The sequence below is a fragment of the Rhinolophus sinicus genome, chromosome 7 (assembly GCF_057876585.1).
Source record: "Rhinolophus sinicus isolate RSI-liver-muscle chromosome 7, RSI-T2T, whole genome shotgun sequence".
In the NCBI taxonomy this organism is placed as follows: Eukaryota; Metazoa; Chordata; class Mammalia; order Chiroptera; family Rhinolophidae; genus Rhinolophus; species Rhinolophus sinicus.
The window spans coordinates 56,129,551-56,149,528 of record NC_142507.1 but is presented as its reverse complement, the minus strand read 5'-3'; the positions used below and the strand labels follow the sequence as shown (position 1 = coordinate 56,149,528).

Sequence of the window (19,978 nt, the reverse complement as noted above, 5' to 3'; positions counted from 1 at the left end):
CGCCCTTGTAAGGCTATGTCTATGTCTAGACTCTGTTTAACTCTGCGTCTAATTGTTCCCCCCTCTTTTCATGTCTGCTCTGACCTTCCTCACAACCACCGTTACCGGTTTCTAGGTCCCGGTCCTCCAAATCTCACCTTAAGAGTGGAGCCTGTCCTATTTTCCTTCTTACTCCCTGGTCCCAGCACTGTGCTGGGCCCATCGGAGATGCTGATTAATGCTTTGTAGAATGAGTGAATGAATGAATGAATGAATGAATGAATGAATGAATGAATGAATGAATGAATGATCAATCCCACATGATTTTCCTAGACCACCTAGAATTGTTCGTGTTTTCTCCCACATCCGTGCTTGCCTTTGGGCTTACCAGTGGCTTCAGGATCATCACCTGTCAAATAGAAATAATGCTTTCCGTTCACCAAAAGAAATGACAAACTGTTAAGGGTATGTATGACTAGAGATTAATAAATTACATAAAGGCCAGGAGCCATGGGAACATAGAATAGCCTCTAAAAAGGCGTTGGTTGGTTCGGCGCGCCATCTAGTGTCCATCAGAGCAAACAGCACGACGTGTGTAAACACCTTTAATTCTGCAGGGAAGGTATGAGGTTCATCCAAGATGTATTTTCTACCTAAAATCCACTAAACAGTTTAGCAAGTAGTTAATAACAAGGGTGTATTTTAATTTTATGCACTTTATATATAAAAACAAAAGTCTTATCTTCTTCGACTTTAGTTCATATTTGTGTGTGGGGGTGTGTGTTTACAGCACATGAATTGTATAATCACTCTGTAGGGATGTCCTAGGACAAATCTGAGTTCTCAATCTTCATTTTGTCATTGGTGAAGTGGTCATGATTGTAATGGTAGTTACAGATACTGGTGAGGAGGAAATGAAATCCATGTCTGGGTCATAGGAAGTGTCCAGCTAACTGTTAGCTTTATTACACTCTTAAACCAAGAGTTGCAGAATTGTGCCACATTGTAGTGATAAGATGTATCTACAATTGTAAAAGCAATTTTGATTGTGTATATAGTAAAATATATACATAAGTTTGTACTTACAGTATGCCAGTCACTGTTCCAAGAACTAGATAAATATTAACTCGTTACTTCTCATGACAACCTACGAAACAGGAGCTGTTGACACTTCACAGGTAAGAAAACTGAGACATGGAGAAGTGAATGAATCTGTCCAGGTTACATCGCTGGTAAATGGCAAAGCTGAATTTGAACCCAGGCATTCCAGCTCCTGAGCAAATCCTTTTGATAAACATACCATGGCACCTCTGTATTTTTCTTGGATTATTTTGTGAAACTAAGAGGGAAATATAAGTACCGTTACCATTAACCACGAAAAGTGTGAGGAAGGTATGTACCAATTGAAGCATAACTACAAATCCTTCGGTGAACTAGCATAATAAGAAATTGGCCCAATCAGTTTTGTTTAACTTCAGTAAGTCTAGGCGAGTTCAGGAGTAAAAAGGGCAGGGTGTTGGAGTACCTTGGTCCCTCTTCTGTATTGGCAACACACAGTTCTCCGTGACAGCCACACCTGCCTGACATTGAAAGTACGTGCACAACTGGGATGCAAGGGGCAGGGAGTGGATGGTTCTGTGAGTGTCACCACAGTGTTTCCCCACGGAGTGTTGGGCAAGCAGTGAGCTCCAATCACAGCAACGCAGGGTAGATTCTGAGTGACAGTGATGGGCACCTACCACTCCACACACACACACACACACACACACACACACACACACATACACACATACACACACACACACACCTCCCTTCCTGATGGCCCAGCTTCATCTCTTTTGGTTGGACTTCCTTGGGCTAGCACCTAGGTCCTGTGACCTTTCAGCAATGGCCAGGGGAAGCGCACCTAACTGGAAAGACGGACTTGGTCTACTCTCGCCAGCCCCTCCAAATGAAGGCGAGTACCAACTTTCTCAGGTCACCCCGAAACAGGAGGGCCCCAAGGTACAGAATCCAGTGTGAATACTCCCCAAACAAGGGGCTGTATGTGTCCCAGGAGCTGTATACACATGATCTAATTCAATTTACACTCTATTCCTGGGGGAGGGTGTTATTCCCATTTACAGAGGAAGGAATGAACTTGGGAGCCTGAGAACTTGGCATGTCACCAACTCATCCAGGGTGGAAGAATTGGTATTGAAAAGAAGCGTGCTTGCCCCAGAGCAGCTGTCTTTTCAGTCCTCTGCACTATCAGCTCCGTCCCCCTCGCACCCCCACACCCAGCAGTCAGCCAGTGAGGTGGCTGCTGTCATGCCTCATCCCGTGGTAAGTCGGAAAAACAGTGTTAATTACTCCCAGTTGAGGTCTGTAGGAAGGTTTACTAATATCAGGTTGGCCGGCTCCAAACGCAGACTGAACCCTGTGTGGTGTGGTAGGACCAGGAAGTGAAAGAAGAGCCCATTGCCAGCCCCGGACCCCTGCCTGGCCCCAGGACTCTCACTCTCACTCCTCTGAGCACGTCTTGCTGTCCAGTCTCCTCCCGCTTTCTCCAGCTCCATTCCATCCTTTTGGAACTGACATTCTGCTCTGCACATTTAAACTTTGTTCACCAGATTTCCAGGCCTAAAGAATATGAAATGAAATTAGCCAACCCACAACGTTCAGGATGGGCGTAAACATGAGAAGCCACTATTTCACTGCAATGTTTACCTGTGTCCTCAGCTGCTGGCTGGCTGTCTTGAGGCCGTCCATTTCGAATGTAAAGATCGTACCCTTAACACGTTGCGTACGGCGTACGGCGGGGTTTAAATCCCTCGTGAAGATTCTCATGATCCGTACGCAACGTGTTAATCTGAATTTACCCTTGGAGCTCATTTCAATAGGCCTTTTGTTGTTCACAGGCTTCTTAAATCTTATTTCAAAGCCTGAGACTCTGTGGGACATCTTGCTTTAAAGTTGACAGTCAAAAAGTTTTGTATCTTCCAACGTTTAGAATGGTTTCCAAAGTTTCTGACTCTAGAGCCCTTAGGACAAACTCGGGGGCAAAGTACAATTTACGAAAGTTAAAAACATGACTCTGATACAAGCACTGTATACAGATAGCTCATGCCTGGGCCAAGGAGTGTTTCACGGCGCTGATGAGGGGGCAAGCAGGGAACAATGGCAGGTCCCAGCAGGTTACAGGAGAGTGGAGTGACGTAGTCAGGCAAAGAAGGGATGCTGGGAGGCCGAACAGTTGGATGCAAAATTGGTTCACATCCTATTGGTGATACAATTGTAATGTTTAGGGTTATCTTTTCTATTGGAAAGAATTCATTTGCATCTCTACTAGACACAACCTTTATCAACCTATCAATCTTCTACAAGTAAGCGTCGAATTTTACATCCTCTGGGCCTCATCCAAAGTCAGTATGACGTGACAGTTCCCTTCACTGAAGCTGTGTTATCCAGTGTGATAGCTATTAGCCACCTGTGGCCACTGGGCACTTTTGATGTGGCTGGTCTAAATCTAAATGTTTTAGACTGTAGAGCACACACTAAATTATGATGACTTTCCATTAGCACAAGGAATATAAACTATCAGGTTGGTGCAAAAGTAATTTCCGTTTAAAAGGTTTAAAATAATTGTAAAAACCGCAAGTACTTTTGCACCAACCTAATATCTTTTTTTTTAAATATTGATTACATGTTGACATGATAATCGCTTGGATGTATAGAGAGTTAAATGAAATACATTATTAAAATTAATTTCTCTTGGTTTTTTTCCAATGTGATACTAGAAAACTTAAGATTATATATGTAATTTGGATTGTATTTATTGTGTAGCGTGGCCTTAGAGCATCAGATGACCCACATGTGCCCTTAGACAATTTTCTAATACAGTTTGAAAGGATAGGAAGAAATATTTTTGCCTTATTTTTAAGTTTTGGATAGCTTTTGTCAGTATAAGTTACAGGGATCTGGGGAAGGGTTCTCTCTGCCTTCTGGCCTCCATCACATAGCAGAAGTTGGGAGCCGGCTCTAGGGGTTTGGGGGAGGCCGGTGTCCTCATGACTTGAGGCCTGGACTTCAGAGCTGACTGATTCAACCTGAGTAATATTCAGGAACCAAGTCACAGTAATCAAATTTACACGCCGCTGATTTATAAATCAGGACACCAATTTATGGCGAAGGGATGTCCAGTGCCCTGGCCATCAGGCCTCCACAAAGCTGTTTGCCCTATGGTCCTGCACGATTAGCTGAGTTCCAGATGAGAAGGGGTTCACTGCACATAGACCAGAGTAGAGAGGCATGTTCTCATTTAATTTTTTTAGCCAAAACATTGCTATTTTTATATATTTTCACACATATAAAATACATGTGAAGGTGCTTTAGTTGTTCCTACACTTTCAATGATTTGTTACAATTCCTATACCCAAAGTCACACTGATGGATGGCAGGTCTCAAGTGGTTTTCTATGGCTACTAAGTCATCCATCCCTAATCTTATTAGGCTATTTATTCCCAGAGGACATGATTAGTAGTAGGCAGTTTCCAAATGTTGAAAGACGGTTGTTCAATGAAACCAGGGGGTTATCCTTCTCATAAAAGATGATGCCTCATTTTTCATTCATCCCTGAACTTAATCTGTATCACTGGAACACAATGGGTTTGTCTCTTGGAACGCCTGAGCTAAGGGGACACAAGTTTTAGTGGAAGAAAAAGTTCAGTTTTACTTGTGACAAGTAAAGGATGCAGGAAAACAATTTTCAAAGCTCTGTCTCCCCCAACCCAGGCTTACTCTTTGCACATATACACTATTTGGCTAATTACATGTTGATTTCTTCTTGGCAGTGGGTTAAACTTAACTGGTGGCTGTTACAGTCAAGTTCATCCAGTTGCATACAGCTGGGTCTGCTGCATTTTAACATTTAGCAAGCGTAGCATTTAGTGAGAGCGACCCAGACCTCGAGACCCTTGTTCTCTCGCTTTTGACTACCACAGTCTAAGTCTGACACCTTTAACACATGTTTTCATGTAGACGTATGTTTGAAAAAGAATTTCTGGTGAGTTGTAATACTTCCTTTGTCACTAAATAGAAAATATATGTATATTAAGTATATGAGCAGAGTGTTTACTCAGCCTTTTCTTTCCAGAAAATAATTGCAATGGCTTGGCACCCAAGAGTGAAATAAGAAGCAGCAAAATTAAAGAGGTAAGACAAACTTCACAGTAGAATACACATGGCCAGCTTTAGAAGGGATGAGAGGTGAGCTCATCAAGGAAGAAAGGATAAAATAGTTTATGTTCTAGTACTTTTCCTCCATTTGTTTTAAATTTTGCCATCCAATTTTTTTCCTGTTTCAAACCTACAGTTCATCTTATAAGTCAAAGTGTATCTTATTAAAGTCAGTTGCTTTATTTCCATCTATATCTTTGAGTTCCCAGCTAGGGGGTGTCCTTCTACATCATGACATGTGTTTGATATTGTTACTGGAAGAAACCTAGAATTTTTTCTTTTCTTTTTCTTCTTTAAATTAAAGTGTATTGGGGCGGCAATTGTTAGTAAAGTTACATAGATTTCAGCTGTACACTTCTGTAATACATTATCTGTATCTCACATTGTGTGTTCACCACCCAGAGTCAGTTCTCTTTCCATCACCATATATTGGACAAGGTTTACCCTCTTCTAGAGCCCTCCCCCCTCCGAAACCTAGAATTTTCATGTGCTGAAATTCATCTTTATATTGCAGCATACAAAAGTGAAATAAAATAAGTGCTTGTTTTCTTTGAAAACAGATCATCTCAATGTCCCTAGCTGCCAAGTCTCTTGGGGGTTCTTGGCAGGCTTAGGGGGCCTTCCTTCCTCCCTGATCCCTATTCTTGAGGGCCAGACCCCCTGACTTGCACAACGCAGAAGGGAACCTGAGAGCTGTTTAAAATCAGCCCAATTTCTCGCCTTTGGAAAGTGAAGGGTGCCCCACCCCCACCCATGAAGAAGGATTTGATAGTTTCAATGTTTACACATCTAAGATTTAAGTCTCTTCCGCACCACCATCCAGGACCCCCACTGGGCTTACGACCCCCCTCCCATCCGTCCCTCACTCCCGTGGGCTGGCTCTGGAGTCCCATCCTAGCCGGCAGCTCCTGTGGGTGTACGCAGAATTCAGAGGAGGTGTGTTACTTCCCTTGCGAAGAAACAGGATTGTCGTGAAAATTTAAGTGGAAACCATTTCGTTTCTGTCCCCAGAAGAAGGCCGGCATGTGCCCAACCAACCCTGAGAAAAAGAACTTTGGGGGGCAAAGGAGCGACCAGGTAATTTAGAAGAAAAACAGAAAGTGGTCTCCAACTGCCCTGGACTTCCCTCGGAGTTGGGGGAGTTGGGGGCTCCTGGACGCGTTGTCTTTGCAGTTGCGGACGAAATAATCACAGAGCCCGAAGCCTAAGGCTTCTCGGATTGTTTCCAGACCAAGCCCGGGTGATTTTGGATGGGGCATTTTAATATCTTCCCCCTTTTGTGAAGTGGAACAAACACAACTTGGGCGCACCGCGGCGGCGCGGAGCCTGCCAGCCAGGAGGGCGGCGGGAGCACCAATCAGCGCGCGCCTGCGCTCTATATATACGGCGGCGGCCCGCGCCGCGGCATCGGCACTTAGCCACTTGTCCCCGAGTCCCAGATCGTCACCATGTCGGAAACCGCTCCTGCCGCGCCCGCCGCTGCCACCCCTGCGGAGAAGGCCCCTGTGAAGAAGAAGGCGGCCAAGAAGTCTGCGGGGGTGCGTCGCAAGGCGTCAGGACCCCCGGTGTCCGAGCTCATCACCAAGGCCGTGGGCGCCTCCAAGGAGCGCAGCGGCGTGTCGCTGGCCGCCCTCAAGAAGGCGCTGGCGGCCGCCGGCTACGACGTGGACAAGAACAACAGCCGCATCAAGCTGGGTCTCAAGACCCTGGTGAGCAAGGGCACCCTGGTGCAGACCAAGGGCACCGGCGCCTCGGGCTCCTTCAAGCTCAACAAGAAGGCAGCCTCCGGGGAGTCCAAGCCCAAACCCAAGAAGGCGGGCGCCGCCAAGCCCAGGAAGGCTGCCGGGGCGGCCAAGAAGCCCAAGAAGGCCGCGGGCTCGGCCACCCCCAAGAAAAGCGCCAAGAAGACCCCGAAGAAGGCGAAGAAGCCGGCGGCGGCTGCGGGACCCAAGAAAGTGGCCAAGAGCCCGAAGAAAGTCAAGGCCGCCAAGCCCAAGAAGGCGGCTAAGAGCCCAGGCAAGGCTGTGAAGCCTAAGGCCGCCAAGCCCAAGGTCGCCAAGCCTAAGAAGGCTGCCCCCAAAAAGAAGTAGAACGTCTGCCTCTAAAAACCCCAAAAGGCTCTTTTCAGAGCCACCACTGACCTCAAAAAGAGAGCTGCGCACTTTCTCCCTACCCTGTCCCGTTCTCCCCTTTAACATTTTGTTTTAGTGCGGTGTTTTTTTAGGAGTCGCTGGAGAAGGCTGCTGACACCTCCCGGGAAAGGTGGCCGTTGGGGAGGGGGAGGCTGTGAGGTGACAGCCCTGACCATCCCTGCGGCGTACCCCTCCCAAGGGGCTCGGGGTCAGAGGCGGAGCGTCCCTGCGGGCCCCGCCCCACCCCTGGGAACAGGAAAACAACCGCAAGTGAAACCAGCCAGTTTTAGTCTCAAAGGATGTCCTATTAGGCTGAAGTCATTCAAAAGTCCCGCCTGCTCGCGGGTTGGCTTACTCTTCCAGCCATGCTTTTCATCATGGATTTAATTGGACAGTGCACGGTTTGTTTGTTTCTTTCTGTTGGATTGTTTGGGCCTTTAAGTTTGACGTAGATGTGTCTGTTATTTGGGACACGACCATGTTTTCGAAAGTCTGGTGTGTGTCTGGGGGGCGTTGTTGGCATCCAGCCCTGGGAGGGGGGTTCCAGGAACTTTGCACGATCTCTTAATTCCTGCTGGCCTGGCGACAAGGAGCACGCTTGAAAAACGACTGTCACCCAGGGCTGCACCGGGATCTTCCCCTCGTACCGTGTGACTTTGGACACAGCTGCGATGCGTCTGAGCGCATCAAAAACAACTTTCCGTCGCCATTTTGTCCTGGCAGGGCGGTCCCCGGCCCTCACTTTCGATAGACATCTAAAAATCGGAGATGCTTTAAAAGTACTTGTGCGGTCCAAATGTTTCTACGTGAGGAAGAAAAATATTGGTAAACTCTGGGATCCGTGTTTATGGGTCGGGGTGATGTCGCTAGTAAAGGGCTTTAGTTTTCACGGACAGTGTCATCTGTGGGTTCTCATATTCATGGTGTTTCTCCTGTAGAGAAGAGAAAGTCCAGGGTCCTGTTTTTCTTCTTTCGGACAATTTTTTTTCTCAAGTCCTAGGGACAGGGTCTTTTGGGGGCCTGCCCTTCAGTTCTTCACCTTTTGCCCCAGGGAGAGGTCTGGTGCGTTAATTGCCGCTGCTTTAGTGCTAGTCACCTCTGAGCTCATCCCACCCCGCCTGACCCACCCCTCCCTATTGGATTGGGGTTGTGTAATCTTCATTTTCTTTATAATCATGGATAGAAAAACCGTCCTTTCTTTGAGAGTAAACACATACACGAAGGAGGATAGTTCTCCCATGGTTTCTTCCGGTAATTTTGTGTCGTTAATTTTAAATTTCAAAGAATTGTGCCCTCTGTATTTTAGTGTAAGGTTATGGATAGGGATAATTTTTTGATATATGGCTGTTTTTTCCCAAAGACCATTTACTGACTCTTCCATTTCTGCTCCCCCTCCCCTCCCCTCCACCCCCACTGGAGATGCCACCTTTATCATAGGCTAAATTCCATGACAGTTCTTGGTCTGTTTGTGTTCCTTTGACCTTTCTGGCCACTCCCAAGGTGAGACCACACTGATTCGTCACCTTCACAGAGCTGTCTTCAATGCTGAAAGGAATACATAACCCACAGTAGGTACTCAAACAATAATTGCATGTTAAATAAATGGAGATGTTATAATGTGACTTTAATAGCTGAAAGAGCTGGTTCTCATTACTCTTCATTTTCAGAATTTCCTGGTTGTTGTATTTTCAGCTAATTCCCTCTCCTTACTCTTTTTTAAGGATGTTCGGGTTATTCTGTTTTATTTCGTTTTTCCATGTGTACTTTAAGATGCTCCCCTCTGATCCAGTCACTCCTTTATTACAGGTCAAAACCCCTCACCACCCTCTTGGTAGTTTCATTGGGATTGTGTTGTTTCTATAAATACGTCTGGGGAGATGAGTTTTCTATTCAAGAACGTTTGATGTTTTTCTACCTGTTCAACTATTTTGTACTTTCCTCCAATACCTCTTCACGTTTCGTTTCACCTTTTTCCCCAGAGCTGATCTTTGTTGCTATTGGAAACAGCAACCTGATCTTTTCAATTCTTTGAGGGCCTCATCCCGTAAAGTACACAAAGAAGGTGTCCAGTTCCTGAAAGAATCTCTGTGTGAGCGAATTAATCCCCAGAACAATGCTATCTATAGCCACATAAACAAAGAGCAAAGAAACAGGTGGAATCAATTTTAATAATACAATTATTTAACCCAGTATGTCTGCAATATTATCGTTCAACACACAACCAATGTGAAACAATGTATAAGACATTTCCCAGTCTTTTTTGTTTGTTTGTTTGTTTCTCATACTATGTCTTTGGCATCTCTGTATTTTGGACACACATCACATCTCAGTTCCTGCTAGCCCATTTCAAGAGCTCTTGTTAATCGTATGTGGCTCATGGCTGCATACGGACAACGAAACTCTAGAACACCCTCTGGCCTCAAATATCCTGGTCTTCTCTAATTTCATTTTTGGTTTAAGGCTTGAATGCCAGTGTGTCTTAATGTATACTGTCTTCTACGGCCTAAAACATTGGGAGGAACGGTGTCTGACTATAAAGGATAGTTGATTGGTCCAGAGGTCATTGGGCCAATTTGAAGGAATCAAAACATTTCTATCCCAAACTGGATTTGAGTTATTGAATCTGAGGGGACATGATGTGAGGGGCTGGGAGCTGCTTTCTTGGATGCTATGTAGGAGAAACCAGGAGATCCAGTGGATAAAGAGTAGTGTGAACATACACGTAAGAAACGTCCACACTGGTAGAGAATTTTTAAATATGTTTGAGCCAAACTGATGACATTGCTGGGGAGCAAGATCTCCAATGATCCAGGGAATGACAGTTGTGCAGTTTCTTTTGTGCAATTTAAGTTGAGGGGAAGTTAGGAGGATGACATGGAAGTTGGAGAGAGCAAGGCAGATACTGGATTGCAGGGAAGTTACTATGTGCTTTCTTGAGGGTGGTCACGCTTTAGAACGAGGGGTCTGAAAAGAGGCATTGCAGGGGTGTATGAGCCTAGATGCACAGGGATAGGGGAGAGGGCTGGCTTAAGGCCAAGTTAACCTTTTACTAAAAACTCAGGGCCTGGTACCTGACGACCCACCGTGGCCTGCCTAGTTAGGGGTTGGTGGTCAGATCACCCTGTGAGGTTACTTTCCATAAAACCCCTTTTTTACCCATTGTTGATTTCCTTTCCTGTTATGTTAATATTCACTGTCTAGTTTTGTATCTGTAATTTCGTATTGTAGTTTTTAAGAGTCGCCAAGTTCTATAAAAGCTTTAGGACTCAGAAAACCTGGATCTACTCCATCAGTTGCATTATCTTTCTATATTTGTAAAAATAAACAGAACTTAACACTTAGATATTTGTGCATTTATTAAAAGGGGCATGTGTAAAGAGAAGCTCTACAGTTGCTACCCTTTGTGGATGAAAAAGGGGTGCTGTGGTGCTGTATAAATCATAACATCCTAACTGGCAGGTCATGGGGGTCGTCATGCCCAGCCCAGAAACTTTTTAGTAAAAGGCTTATCTCTGCCTTTGTAAAGAAGCAGAGCTGGCCCATCACCACTGCAGGTGGCCAGCTCAGCTGACACTGGGAGCAGTGACAGAAAGAGGCATTAGGCAGCACTACACAATGGAGAATGGGCAGCTTGAGGTGGAAAAACCGGCTCTCCCATGGTTTAGACAAGGAGGTTTAGAGGAAAAAATCACGTTATCATGAGCAAGGGGCCTGCTGGTTGGTCAAGAATGAGGGAAGGGCAGTAAATCATAATTTCAGATCTGGAGGTCAGCTTCCACCTCCTTCAGACTGGCTTCATGAGGCCAGGGGATCATTCTGCTTTCCTGCTCTGAGGAGCTGAAACACAACTCCCTCCATGAGGGTATCTTCAGCTTAAGAGAAACCCATAACTGCTAGCCTCAGTCAAGGCCTGCCATTGTTCCTGGCTGCCTCGGGGTTAATGAGTAGTAAGGGAAAGGGCCGAGGCTTACAGGGCATGCTGCAAAGAAACAGAGGGCAGGGGCTATTCAATCAAAATCATACATTCAAGTCAGGGCTCTCGAGTTCAATTGGTTGTTCGCTTTGTGGGCTGAAAAGCATCTTTATGCACGTTCCCAGGTTTTATCTTGACGTTCTGGGGTGGAAGCTATACCTGTTGTTTCTCTTATCCATTGTGTGCTATTATTTGTCTTGGTGATTTATTTTTCCTGCCGTCTACCAAGCCCCAGGTCAAGCAATTTAATAGGGAGCTATGTGACTTCCTCCTTGTGGCTGTTAGTTCAAACTAGCATACAAACCTATCATTTTTTTAAAAGATACTGAGGGGTCTTAACTCCTTGGCTTTTTCTTAAGCAGTACTGTCCTTGCCATCCAGGTTAAGGAATCCTTGATATGCCCCCTTCTCAGACACCCCCTACTTTCAAGAGAGAACATAATCTTAACTACTTGGCAATCAAATCTCTTTGCTAGACTCCACCTCGATGTTACCGTCATAACATCTCAATACAAAGTGCATGAAACATTGCAAAGCTTATTCTCCGGACCGTTTGTGATCTTGCTTCCCTCCACACCATGTTATCAGGTTTGGCCTAAATAAAACTAGTTCTTTACAGGTTTGGACACTACATGCACACTTTTCAACTTTCTTAAACCCCATTGATTTCAAGGTGCATAGAAGAAACAGCCAGTAACCACCCAAATGAATTGCTTAGTGCTAGAAATATTAAAATATCCTTTGTAATCGGCAATGAAATTACAACTGCTTTTAAGTGAAATTGTGGGTGGCTCTGAGAAGAGCCTTTGGGGACAAAGGGTGACCTTGATTTTAGGCCCGCTCTCCGCGGATGCGGCGCGCAAGCTGGATGTCCTTGGGCATGATGGTGACGCGCTTAGCGTGGATGGCGCACAGGTTGGTGTCCTCGAACAGCCCCACCAGGTACGCCTCGCAAGCCTCCTGCAGCGCCATCACGGCCGAGCTCTGGAAGCGCAGGTCCGTCTTGAAGTCCTGCGCGATCTCGCGCACCAGCCGCTGGAAGGGCAGCTTGCGGATCAGCAGCTCCGTGGACTTCTGGTAGCGCCGGATCTCGCGCAGCGCCACCGTGCCCGGCCGGTAGCGGTGCGGCTTCTTGACGCCGCCGGTGGCCGGGGCGCTCTTGCGGGCCGCCTTGGTGGCCAGCTGCTTGCGCGGCGCCTTCCCGCCGGTGGACTTGCGCGCTGTCTGCTTTGTGCGAGCCATGACGATCTCTGAGCTCAACTAGCTAATGCTGAAAGCAAGCTTCTGCACCGGTATATATAACGAGATTCCCGCTCTGATTGGGCCGGGCATCTGTCCATTACGCCTCGCCGGGACCGTATTGGTTGTTGGTGGAGCGCACTTCCTGATCACATGAGCTACCAATGTGTTCAGACCGAAAATTAACATCTTCCTGCCACCTATCCTCGCAGTTTCTGATGTTTTCAATCCTTTCTCGCCTCTACTGTTTTCGTGTCGTTTCTCTACAACGTTCTTTGCCTTTTCTAGGCAGAATTTAATGTAAATATTACAACGATGTATCTTGTTTGCTGAGGAAAGTTTTAAATTCTGGCACCTGAAACTGGCTTTCTTTTCATCTTTTTGAAAAAGCGCGCGCCAGATGTGATTGGCCAACTGATTTTCTTAGCTTCAATCAAATTCAGGAAGGCTAATTTCACATCAATGACTTGATTTCTCTCTTTAGAGATCTTTGAGATCTTCCAAGGCTTTTTTGTAGCTTTTCTAAATGCGCCAAGACGATTAGTAAATTGTCTAATATTAGAAATTACTCTGAAGTAATTTCACATCTGATATTAGAACTACATGAACACATGTACTTTATACTAACTGTACCATCCTCATATAAAAGCACTCCAGTACATTTCACAATTTCCCTGCGGTGTGAAACCGGGTCAAGAAAAAAAATCCTCACTTGTACACGGTACAAGATTACTGTGTGTGAGCCTTTTTCAAGTCCCGCTGAAGCCCGTGTTAAGCTTGGCCTAAAGGACAGGACTCCCGGACAGGCAGCACCGCATTCCTGTTTACAAGTGATTAGGTCCCAGCAGAGTTAGGGGAGAATTGCAGATGGGTTGTCCCATTAGGATGTAAAACAAGTGCTTTGAAGAAAGTTCAAAGACGGTTTTGTTGATCTGTCAGTTACTAGATTTGCATCTAAATATTTGCCTTTGGCGAAGCATTCCCCGTCTTTAGGCCGGCTGCACTGCTAGCCTTAATCACCAGACACAAAGTATCTGTGTCGTTTGTAACGAGCGGATGGTAACTTTTGTTTGTATTTTAACTTTCAAGTGGATGGGTTAGTTTCCTTTTTCTGGGGAGTTTACATACTGACATCTAACGACCGACTGCAGTATAGGGAACTTTCAGTCACCTGCCTAAGGAATAAACGAGCCCTTTCAGTGAAAAGTTGGGTGGCTCTGAAAAGAGCCTTTGGTTCGGACTGGACGTGCTGCCGAGTAAGGTCGCTTCTACTTGCCCTTGGCCTTGTGGTGGCTCTCGGTCTTCTTGGGCAGCAGCACGGCCTGGATGTTGGGCAGGACGCCTCCCTGCGCGATGGTGACCTTGCCCAGCAGCTTGTTGAGCTCTTCGTCGTTGCGGATGGCCAGCTGCAGGTGGCGCGGGATGATGCGCGTCTTCTTGTTGTCGCGGGCCGCGTTGCCCGCCAGCTCCAGGATCTCGGCCGTCAGGTACTCCAGCACGGCCGCCAGGTACACGGGCGCGCCGGCCCCGACCCGCTCGGCGTAGTTGCCCTTGCGGAGCAGCCGGTGCACGCGGCCCACGGGGAACTGCAGGCCGGCCCGCGACGAGCGCGTCTTGGCCTTGGCGCGCGCCTTGCCGCCTTGTTTCCCGCGTCCAGACATCAGTACATAAATAAGCACCAAACGCAACACGGAGAATTCACCACGATGGATGCGAAACCAGAATGAGAGAAGCATTTATAGTAAGTGGAGGTAGGCTGTAAGCAAGTTTCCTATTGGTTCCTTAGTTACTGCGAAGTAACCAATGGGAAGTCAGATCCTACATTCTTTATGTGCATACAGGACGTTGTTTTTATTTGCTCTAATCTAACCAGGCCTGATGAATTTTTAATCTTAATTGAATCCGTTTTTTCCCCCTCTAAACACTATTAAAGGCAGCGAGTAGCAGGAGTAATTGCCTTCATTGTCCTGACTTTTGGCTAGTGGTCCTTTCTGGGATTGTGACGAGTGATTTTGGAAATAAATAGATGCAGAGCAATTTCTAAGTAGATAACATTTAAGAGGTACTTCAATGCCAGGCACTTCTTTAACTCTTAAACCTCACAACAGAAAAGAGGAAGAAAGGAACATTTTCAATTCTATTGGTAGCCCAAGTGTTCTTAAACTATCTGAACAATGAAACTTGAAAGGAAGATCAGGATGCTTCAGCCCCTGACCCAGGATGACAAACAATCCTTCCGTTTGGAGCACATCTTGTGTGTGAGGTCTTCAGTGATCACCTTGAAGGTGTACAGAGTGAGGAGTGTCCTCATTTGGCACATTGCAAAACTGAGGCACCCAAATTGGTTTTCTTACCCTTCTGAAGGTGACACTGAGTTAATTAGACCAAGGCCTCTGAAATCCTGACAGGAAAAGCCTTTGTCATTTCCCAGTGCCATGCCCAACCATCCTACCCTCCAGTTCTCATGCAGAATTCTAATTATTTCAGAAAACTCACCCACCATCCTCCATGTCCTACTGCGTCCCTGCGGTTAGAGGGCTGAAAACAGCAAAATATATGGTTATTTATTTATTTATTTATTTATTTTGTTTAAAACACCCAATATATGGTATTTTTTTTTATATATATAGTAGCCCCAGTAGGCTAAGAAACATAGTTGGGTTTTTTTTTTTTTAACACGAAGGTCAATTAGTAAAGGGCAGTTACCTACTTCTCTACAATGGAATGCAGTCATGAAAATGATGGTTAGTACCCGTCTTTATCAATTTAAAATAACAAAATTATGATCTCACTTGTATAATATTCATATCTGTGTATATAAACTTGCACAAAGTAAATTTCTGGAAGATTGGTAGCCAAAATGTCCTGGATGGTGGACTTGCAATCGAATCTTATTTATTTAAAATTATTTGTAGTGGTTATTATTTTAAAATAATGGGCAGGTTTTATTTTTCAAGGAAGTTTAAAAACTCATTTAAATGTATTAATTAATGTAAATGAAAAGCTAAGAAAAATACATTCAATGTTGCTGAGAGATGCCGAAGACAACATTGAGAAGTCCATGTCTTCTCGTCTGCCAAGAAGCAGGGGCCATGGCATTCCTTTTGTGCTAACTGTGCGTCCTCCTTCCCAGTCACGGACGGGTCTCTGGGCCTCCTGTCACCTGTGTCTTTGTGGACTTTTTTTCTTTCTTCAGAATTCTGTTAACTTCCCTTCAAATTCAAATTCTCTCCAGCCTCCTCCATCGGGTTCCAGGAATCCAGAACTCTCCCAAGACAGGGACTCTTTCTTTCCCTCTAGAAATTCAGTTCTTCCAGTGTTCAGGCCCATCTTTGTTGGAGAAGGAGATAGTGAAAACTTTCCATGACTCAAAGTAGAATCGGGGATGTAGTGCAGGTTATTTTCCTCTCTTTGGTTTGTAACTCAGAGACTGCAGCTCCGGAGACAATGTGGGTGTTTATTAGGGAAAGGGGTGTATAAACCCTTCTGTTAATTAAGAAAGGGGTCTCAAGGGCTGGGGGCTTCTTACTAAATGCTATTCTTGTTAAACGTTAAAACGTAGCACAGTAATTGCAGACACTGGTGCAACCACATGAGCTTGACCAGAACCCAACTGGGTAAGTTTAGCAGACTGCAAAGAGAAAACAACATGTAATTGGCCAAATAGTGTATGTAAGCAATGGCTAAGCCTCCCTTCTGGCAGACAGCTTTGGGTATGAATACCATCTCCTTGCTCCCAGTAAATGAAGCTATCTAAGGACAATCGTCTGGTTCTTGAACAGAATATCTCAGGAGGTGAATCCCTTGAGATGTTCGGTAACACTTCTAGTATCTCTCAAGTTCATGGACTTGTCCTGTGGCCCTGCTGTGTTTAAAGTTGGTGCCAGATCAGAATCAATGGGGTGGATTTATGAATAATTTTCTGGCTTCTCACCACTCACCACTTTTCTTCAGAATCTACTACAAACTCCAGGCATCTGACTTTTTTCTTAATTTTCCACCAATTGTTAAAAATTAACCAGGTATCAGAATAGATGGCAAAAATAGCTTTGAGTTTGGGAGGCCTGGTTTTTGGTTTGAGCTTGTCAAGGGCATAGGTTCAGGTGTAATACAAATACTAGGAAGGATGAGAGAGAGTAAGGTAGAAAGCATGCAGGCAAAGTTATTAATGACAAGATGGGGAAAGTAATCCACACCTCAGGGGATCATTTTGGAGAAATATTACTACCCAGATTTCACCCCTTCAGGGGATTAAGACAATGGTTAGTGGTTCTTAAACTGTAGCCCGAGTTCAATAACAAAGTTGGGTTCTGTGTTTTGGGGGGTGGGGTGGGGAAGGGGGTAGGATCTTTTACAATCTGAAAAACAAAAATTAATTTGTAAGGCGTCTTTTCCACAACTATATTTTGCATATGCTGAGGGTTTCTCATACAGTGGTTAGCTGACATGTTTGGGAAATGGGAAAATGTAAGTTTTAATTTTCTTTTAAGAGGTGTCCTGTTTGAGAAATTCTACCTTAAATTTTTTTTCATGCAAAGACCCCATTGTAAGTTACCTATATAAAGTGCTCATAAAACGAAGGGAAAAAATTATTTTTTGTAATAAGTCAACAGCTGATTCTCCCTGCTCTTCAGTCCCCCAACCCCGAATCTACACCTGCCCCATTGACTTGTCTTCAACCCAGGGCCGCTCCGGTATTCTGGGGATTCTTTTTGGAGTCCCGGAAGTTTGAAAAAGGTTTACAAAGAAAAACCAGCACACGTTGTCCACACGCCCCCCGACCGCTGTAAGCCACGAGGAGGCGCCAGATGGGCAAGGGCGGGAAATTCAAACCCTTTGTCCCCGCTAGAGTTGGAGGCCACCCTCTCCTTCCCTTCAAGTGGCATCCCAGAACAGCCCAAGACCCAGGAAATGGGAGCCCAGATTTCTGGAATGCAGGAAAAATTCAAACGGCTTTAGCTTGCATGTTGCCATCGGCAAACCAGAGAAATTAGAGAAATCTCATCTGTAAACCAAGACCTCGAGACATTCCCGTAAGTGCCCACCGTAACCACGGGCGATTTTGCTTGTTTTTCGCCAAAAGCCCAGGCTAGACTGAGTTCCGACCCCAGAAAGAGACGTCCCCACCTTGTCCTTTGTGCCATAGGGACCTTTCCTCCACCCACCCTAAGACTGCCTGGATCGTGCCTTAGTCCCTACTCAGCAAACGTTTAACCGCTTCATTACCCCGAAAGTGCCAAGACACGTACTGCAAGTGCAGGTATAATAAGCACTTGGAGGCTTAGGGGAACAGGGCTGCAACACTACAGCAGTGTATTTCGGTTAAAGGCAAATGACCTCCCAGTTGAATCTCCCCTGAGTTTGCCTCAAGTAAGTTCACTTTCTTACCGGCAGGTTCCACAGAACTCAACCTATATAGCAGTTATGCCACTCAGACATGGCAGTTACAGCTCTCCTTCGACAAAATGGGTGGCTCTGAAAAGAGCCTTTGGATTCAAGAGTGCTGCACAGGCGCTCACTTGGAGCTGGTGTACTTGGTGACGGCCTTGGTGCCCTCCGACACGGCGTGCTTGGCCAGCTCCCCGGGCAGCAGCAGGCGCACGGCCGTCTGGATCTCCCGGGACGTGATGGTCGAGCGCTTGTTGTAATGCGCCAGGCGCGACGCCTCGCCCGCGATGCGCTCGAAGATGTCGTTGACGAACGAGTTCATGATGCCCATGGCCTTGGACGAGATGCCCGTGTCCGGGTGCACCTGCTTCAGCACCTTGTACACGTACACCGAGTAGCTCTCTTTGCGGCTGCGCTTGCGCTTCTTGCCATCTTTCTTCTGTGCCTTGGTCACCGCCTTCTTGGAGCCCTTCTTCGGGGCGGGCGCGGACTTTGAAGGTTCAGGCATAGCTCTCCCCACAAGTCTAAACTGCTTATCCTGCGTTCTACAGTTGTGTAGACTACGCAGCACATGTGTTTATATACAGTCTTCTATGTAAATGAAGACTGAGGAATTCTCATTTATGATTGGATGACCGGCACACCTCATTTTTCTCCCCCCTTTCTATTGGATAGACAATATTTTAGCCAATCAATTCTCTTACTACTTCATCCCTACACTGTCTATAAAAGGATTACTTAAGCGTAGGAATAGTTCATCCTTCTTGACACACTTTTTATAAGAACCTTAGTTGGCATGTCTGGACGTGGGAAACAAGGCGGCAAGGCGCGCGCCAAGGCCAAGACGCGCTCGTCGCGGGCCGGCCTGCAGTTCCCCGTGGGCCGCGTGCACCGGCTGCTCCGCAAGGGCAACTACGCCGAGCGGGTCGGGGCCGGCGCGCCCGTGTACCTGGCGGCCGTGCTGGAGTACCTGACGGCCGAGATCCTGGAGCTGGCGGGCAACGCGGCCCGCGACAACAAGAAGACGCGCATCATCCCCCGCCACCTGCAGCTGGCCATCCGCAACGACGAGGAGCTCAACAAGCTGCTGGGCAAGGTCACCATCGCGCAGGGCGGCGTCTTGCCCAACATCCAGGCCGTGCTGCTGCCCAAGAAGACCGAGAGCCACCACAAGGCCAAGGGCAAATAGAAGCGACCTTACTCGGCGGCATTTTCAGTAGGTCTAATCTGAACCAAAGGCTCTTTTCAGAGCCACACACCTTTCCACTAAAAGGGCTTGCATATTACTTAACTTAGGCCAGTAATTGACAATATCTTTTAATGCAGTCGGTCCCTAGATATCAGTAGACACTCCTGGAAAGAGAAAGTGACATCCATGTGGAAATTATAACGAAAGTTACCATCGCCCCATCAGAAACATACTTTGTCATGTAATTAAAGCCGTCAGTGCAGCCGGTCCTGAGGGTTAAACCGTGAGAAAAAGATCAGGGGGAAGAGCAATCCTTGGTCAAAAGTGAGTTTTAGACGTAAAGCTAGTAACCTACAGAGCAATAAAACCGCCTTTTCTAAACCCTTTCTTAGGAGTTTTGCATCTTAATAGGGCAACTAACACATCCGCAATTCGCTCCTCTCCACCTCTGCCGGGCCTTAATCATTTGGAAACGAATGCCTTGGTACCTGCCCTGGACACCTGTCTTTTAGGCCAAGCTTAAGACGGGTTTCGGCGGGGCTTGAAAAAGGCGCACACACTGGAATCTTGGACCATATACAAGTCTGAGGATGTTTTCTTAACCCCATTTCACACACCGCAGTGGAAATTTTGAAACGTAGTGGATGGAGTGCTTTTATATGAGGGTGCTATAGTTAGTGGAAAGTAAATACGTGTTCATGTAGTTCTAATATCAAGTGAAATTCAGAGTAATTTCTAATGTTAGACAGTTTACTAATCGTCTTGATGCATTTAGAAAAGCGTCGAAAACCTTGGACGATCTCTAAAATATCTAAATTTAAAGAGAAATCAAGAAGTTGACGTGGTATTAGCCTTCCTGAA

At 46.0% G+C, this 19,978-nt stretch overlaps 5 protein-coding genes across 5 annotated transcripts; 2 read left to right on the top strand and 3 right to left on the bottom strand.

The window, feature by feature from the left end:
• Nucleotides 1-6,593: 6,593 nt before the first annotated feature.
• LOC109435939 (histone H1.4-like) lies at nt 6,594-10,669 on the top strand. Its single transcript, XM_088799711.1, has one exon. The coding sequence runs from the start codon at nt 6,645-6,647 to the stop codon at nt 7,284-7,286; it is 642 nt and encodes a 213-aa protein (XP_088655837.1). The 5' UTR covers nt 6,594-6,644; the 3' UTR covers nt 7,287-10,669.
• Nucleotides 10,670-12,022: 1,353 nt separating this feature from the next.
• LOC141568539 (histone H3.1) lies at nt 12,023-12,570 on the bottom strand. Its single transcript, XM_074318750.2, has one exon. It carries the CDS (start codon nt 12,541-12,543, stop codon nt 12,133-12,135), a length of 411 nt encoding a protein of 136 aa, XP_074174851.1. The 5' UTR covers nt 12,544-12,570; the 3' UTR covers nt 12,023-12,132.
• Nucleotides 12,571-13,665: 1,095 nt separating this feature from the next.
• LOC109435949 (histone H2A type 1) lies at nt 13,666-14,236 on the bottom strand. Its single transcript, XM_019714188.3, has one exon. The coding sequence runs from the start codon at nt 14,199-14,201 to the stop codon at nt 13,809-13,811; it is 393 nt and encodes a 130-aa protein (XP_019569747.1). The 5' UTR covers nt 14,202-14,236; the 3' UTR covers nt 13,666-13,808.
• Nucleotides 14,237-18,006: 3,770 nt separating this feature from the next.
• Nucleotides 18,007-18,463, bottom strand: LOC109435958 (histone H2B type 1-N). The gene has a single exon (XM_019714199.2). The coding sequence runs from the start codon at nt 18,434-18,436 to the stop codon at nt 18,056-18,058; it is 381 nt and encodes a 126-aa protein (XP_019569758.1). The 5' UTR covers nt 18,437-18,463; the 3' UTR covers nt 18,007-18,055.
• Nucleotides 18,464-18,706: 243 nt separating this feature from the next.
• LOC109435948 (histone H2A type 1) lies at nt 18,707-19,263 on the top strand. The gene has a single exon (XM_019714187.3). The coding sequence runs from the start codon at nt 18,725-18,727 to the stop codon at nt 19,115-19,117; it is 393 nt and encodes a 130-aa protein (XP_019569746.1). The 5' UTR covers nt 18,707-18,724; the 3' UTR covers nt 19,118-19,263.
• Nucleotides 19,264-19,978: the final 715 nt, after the last annotated feature.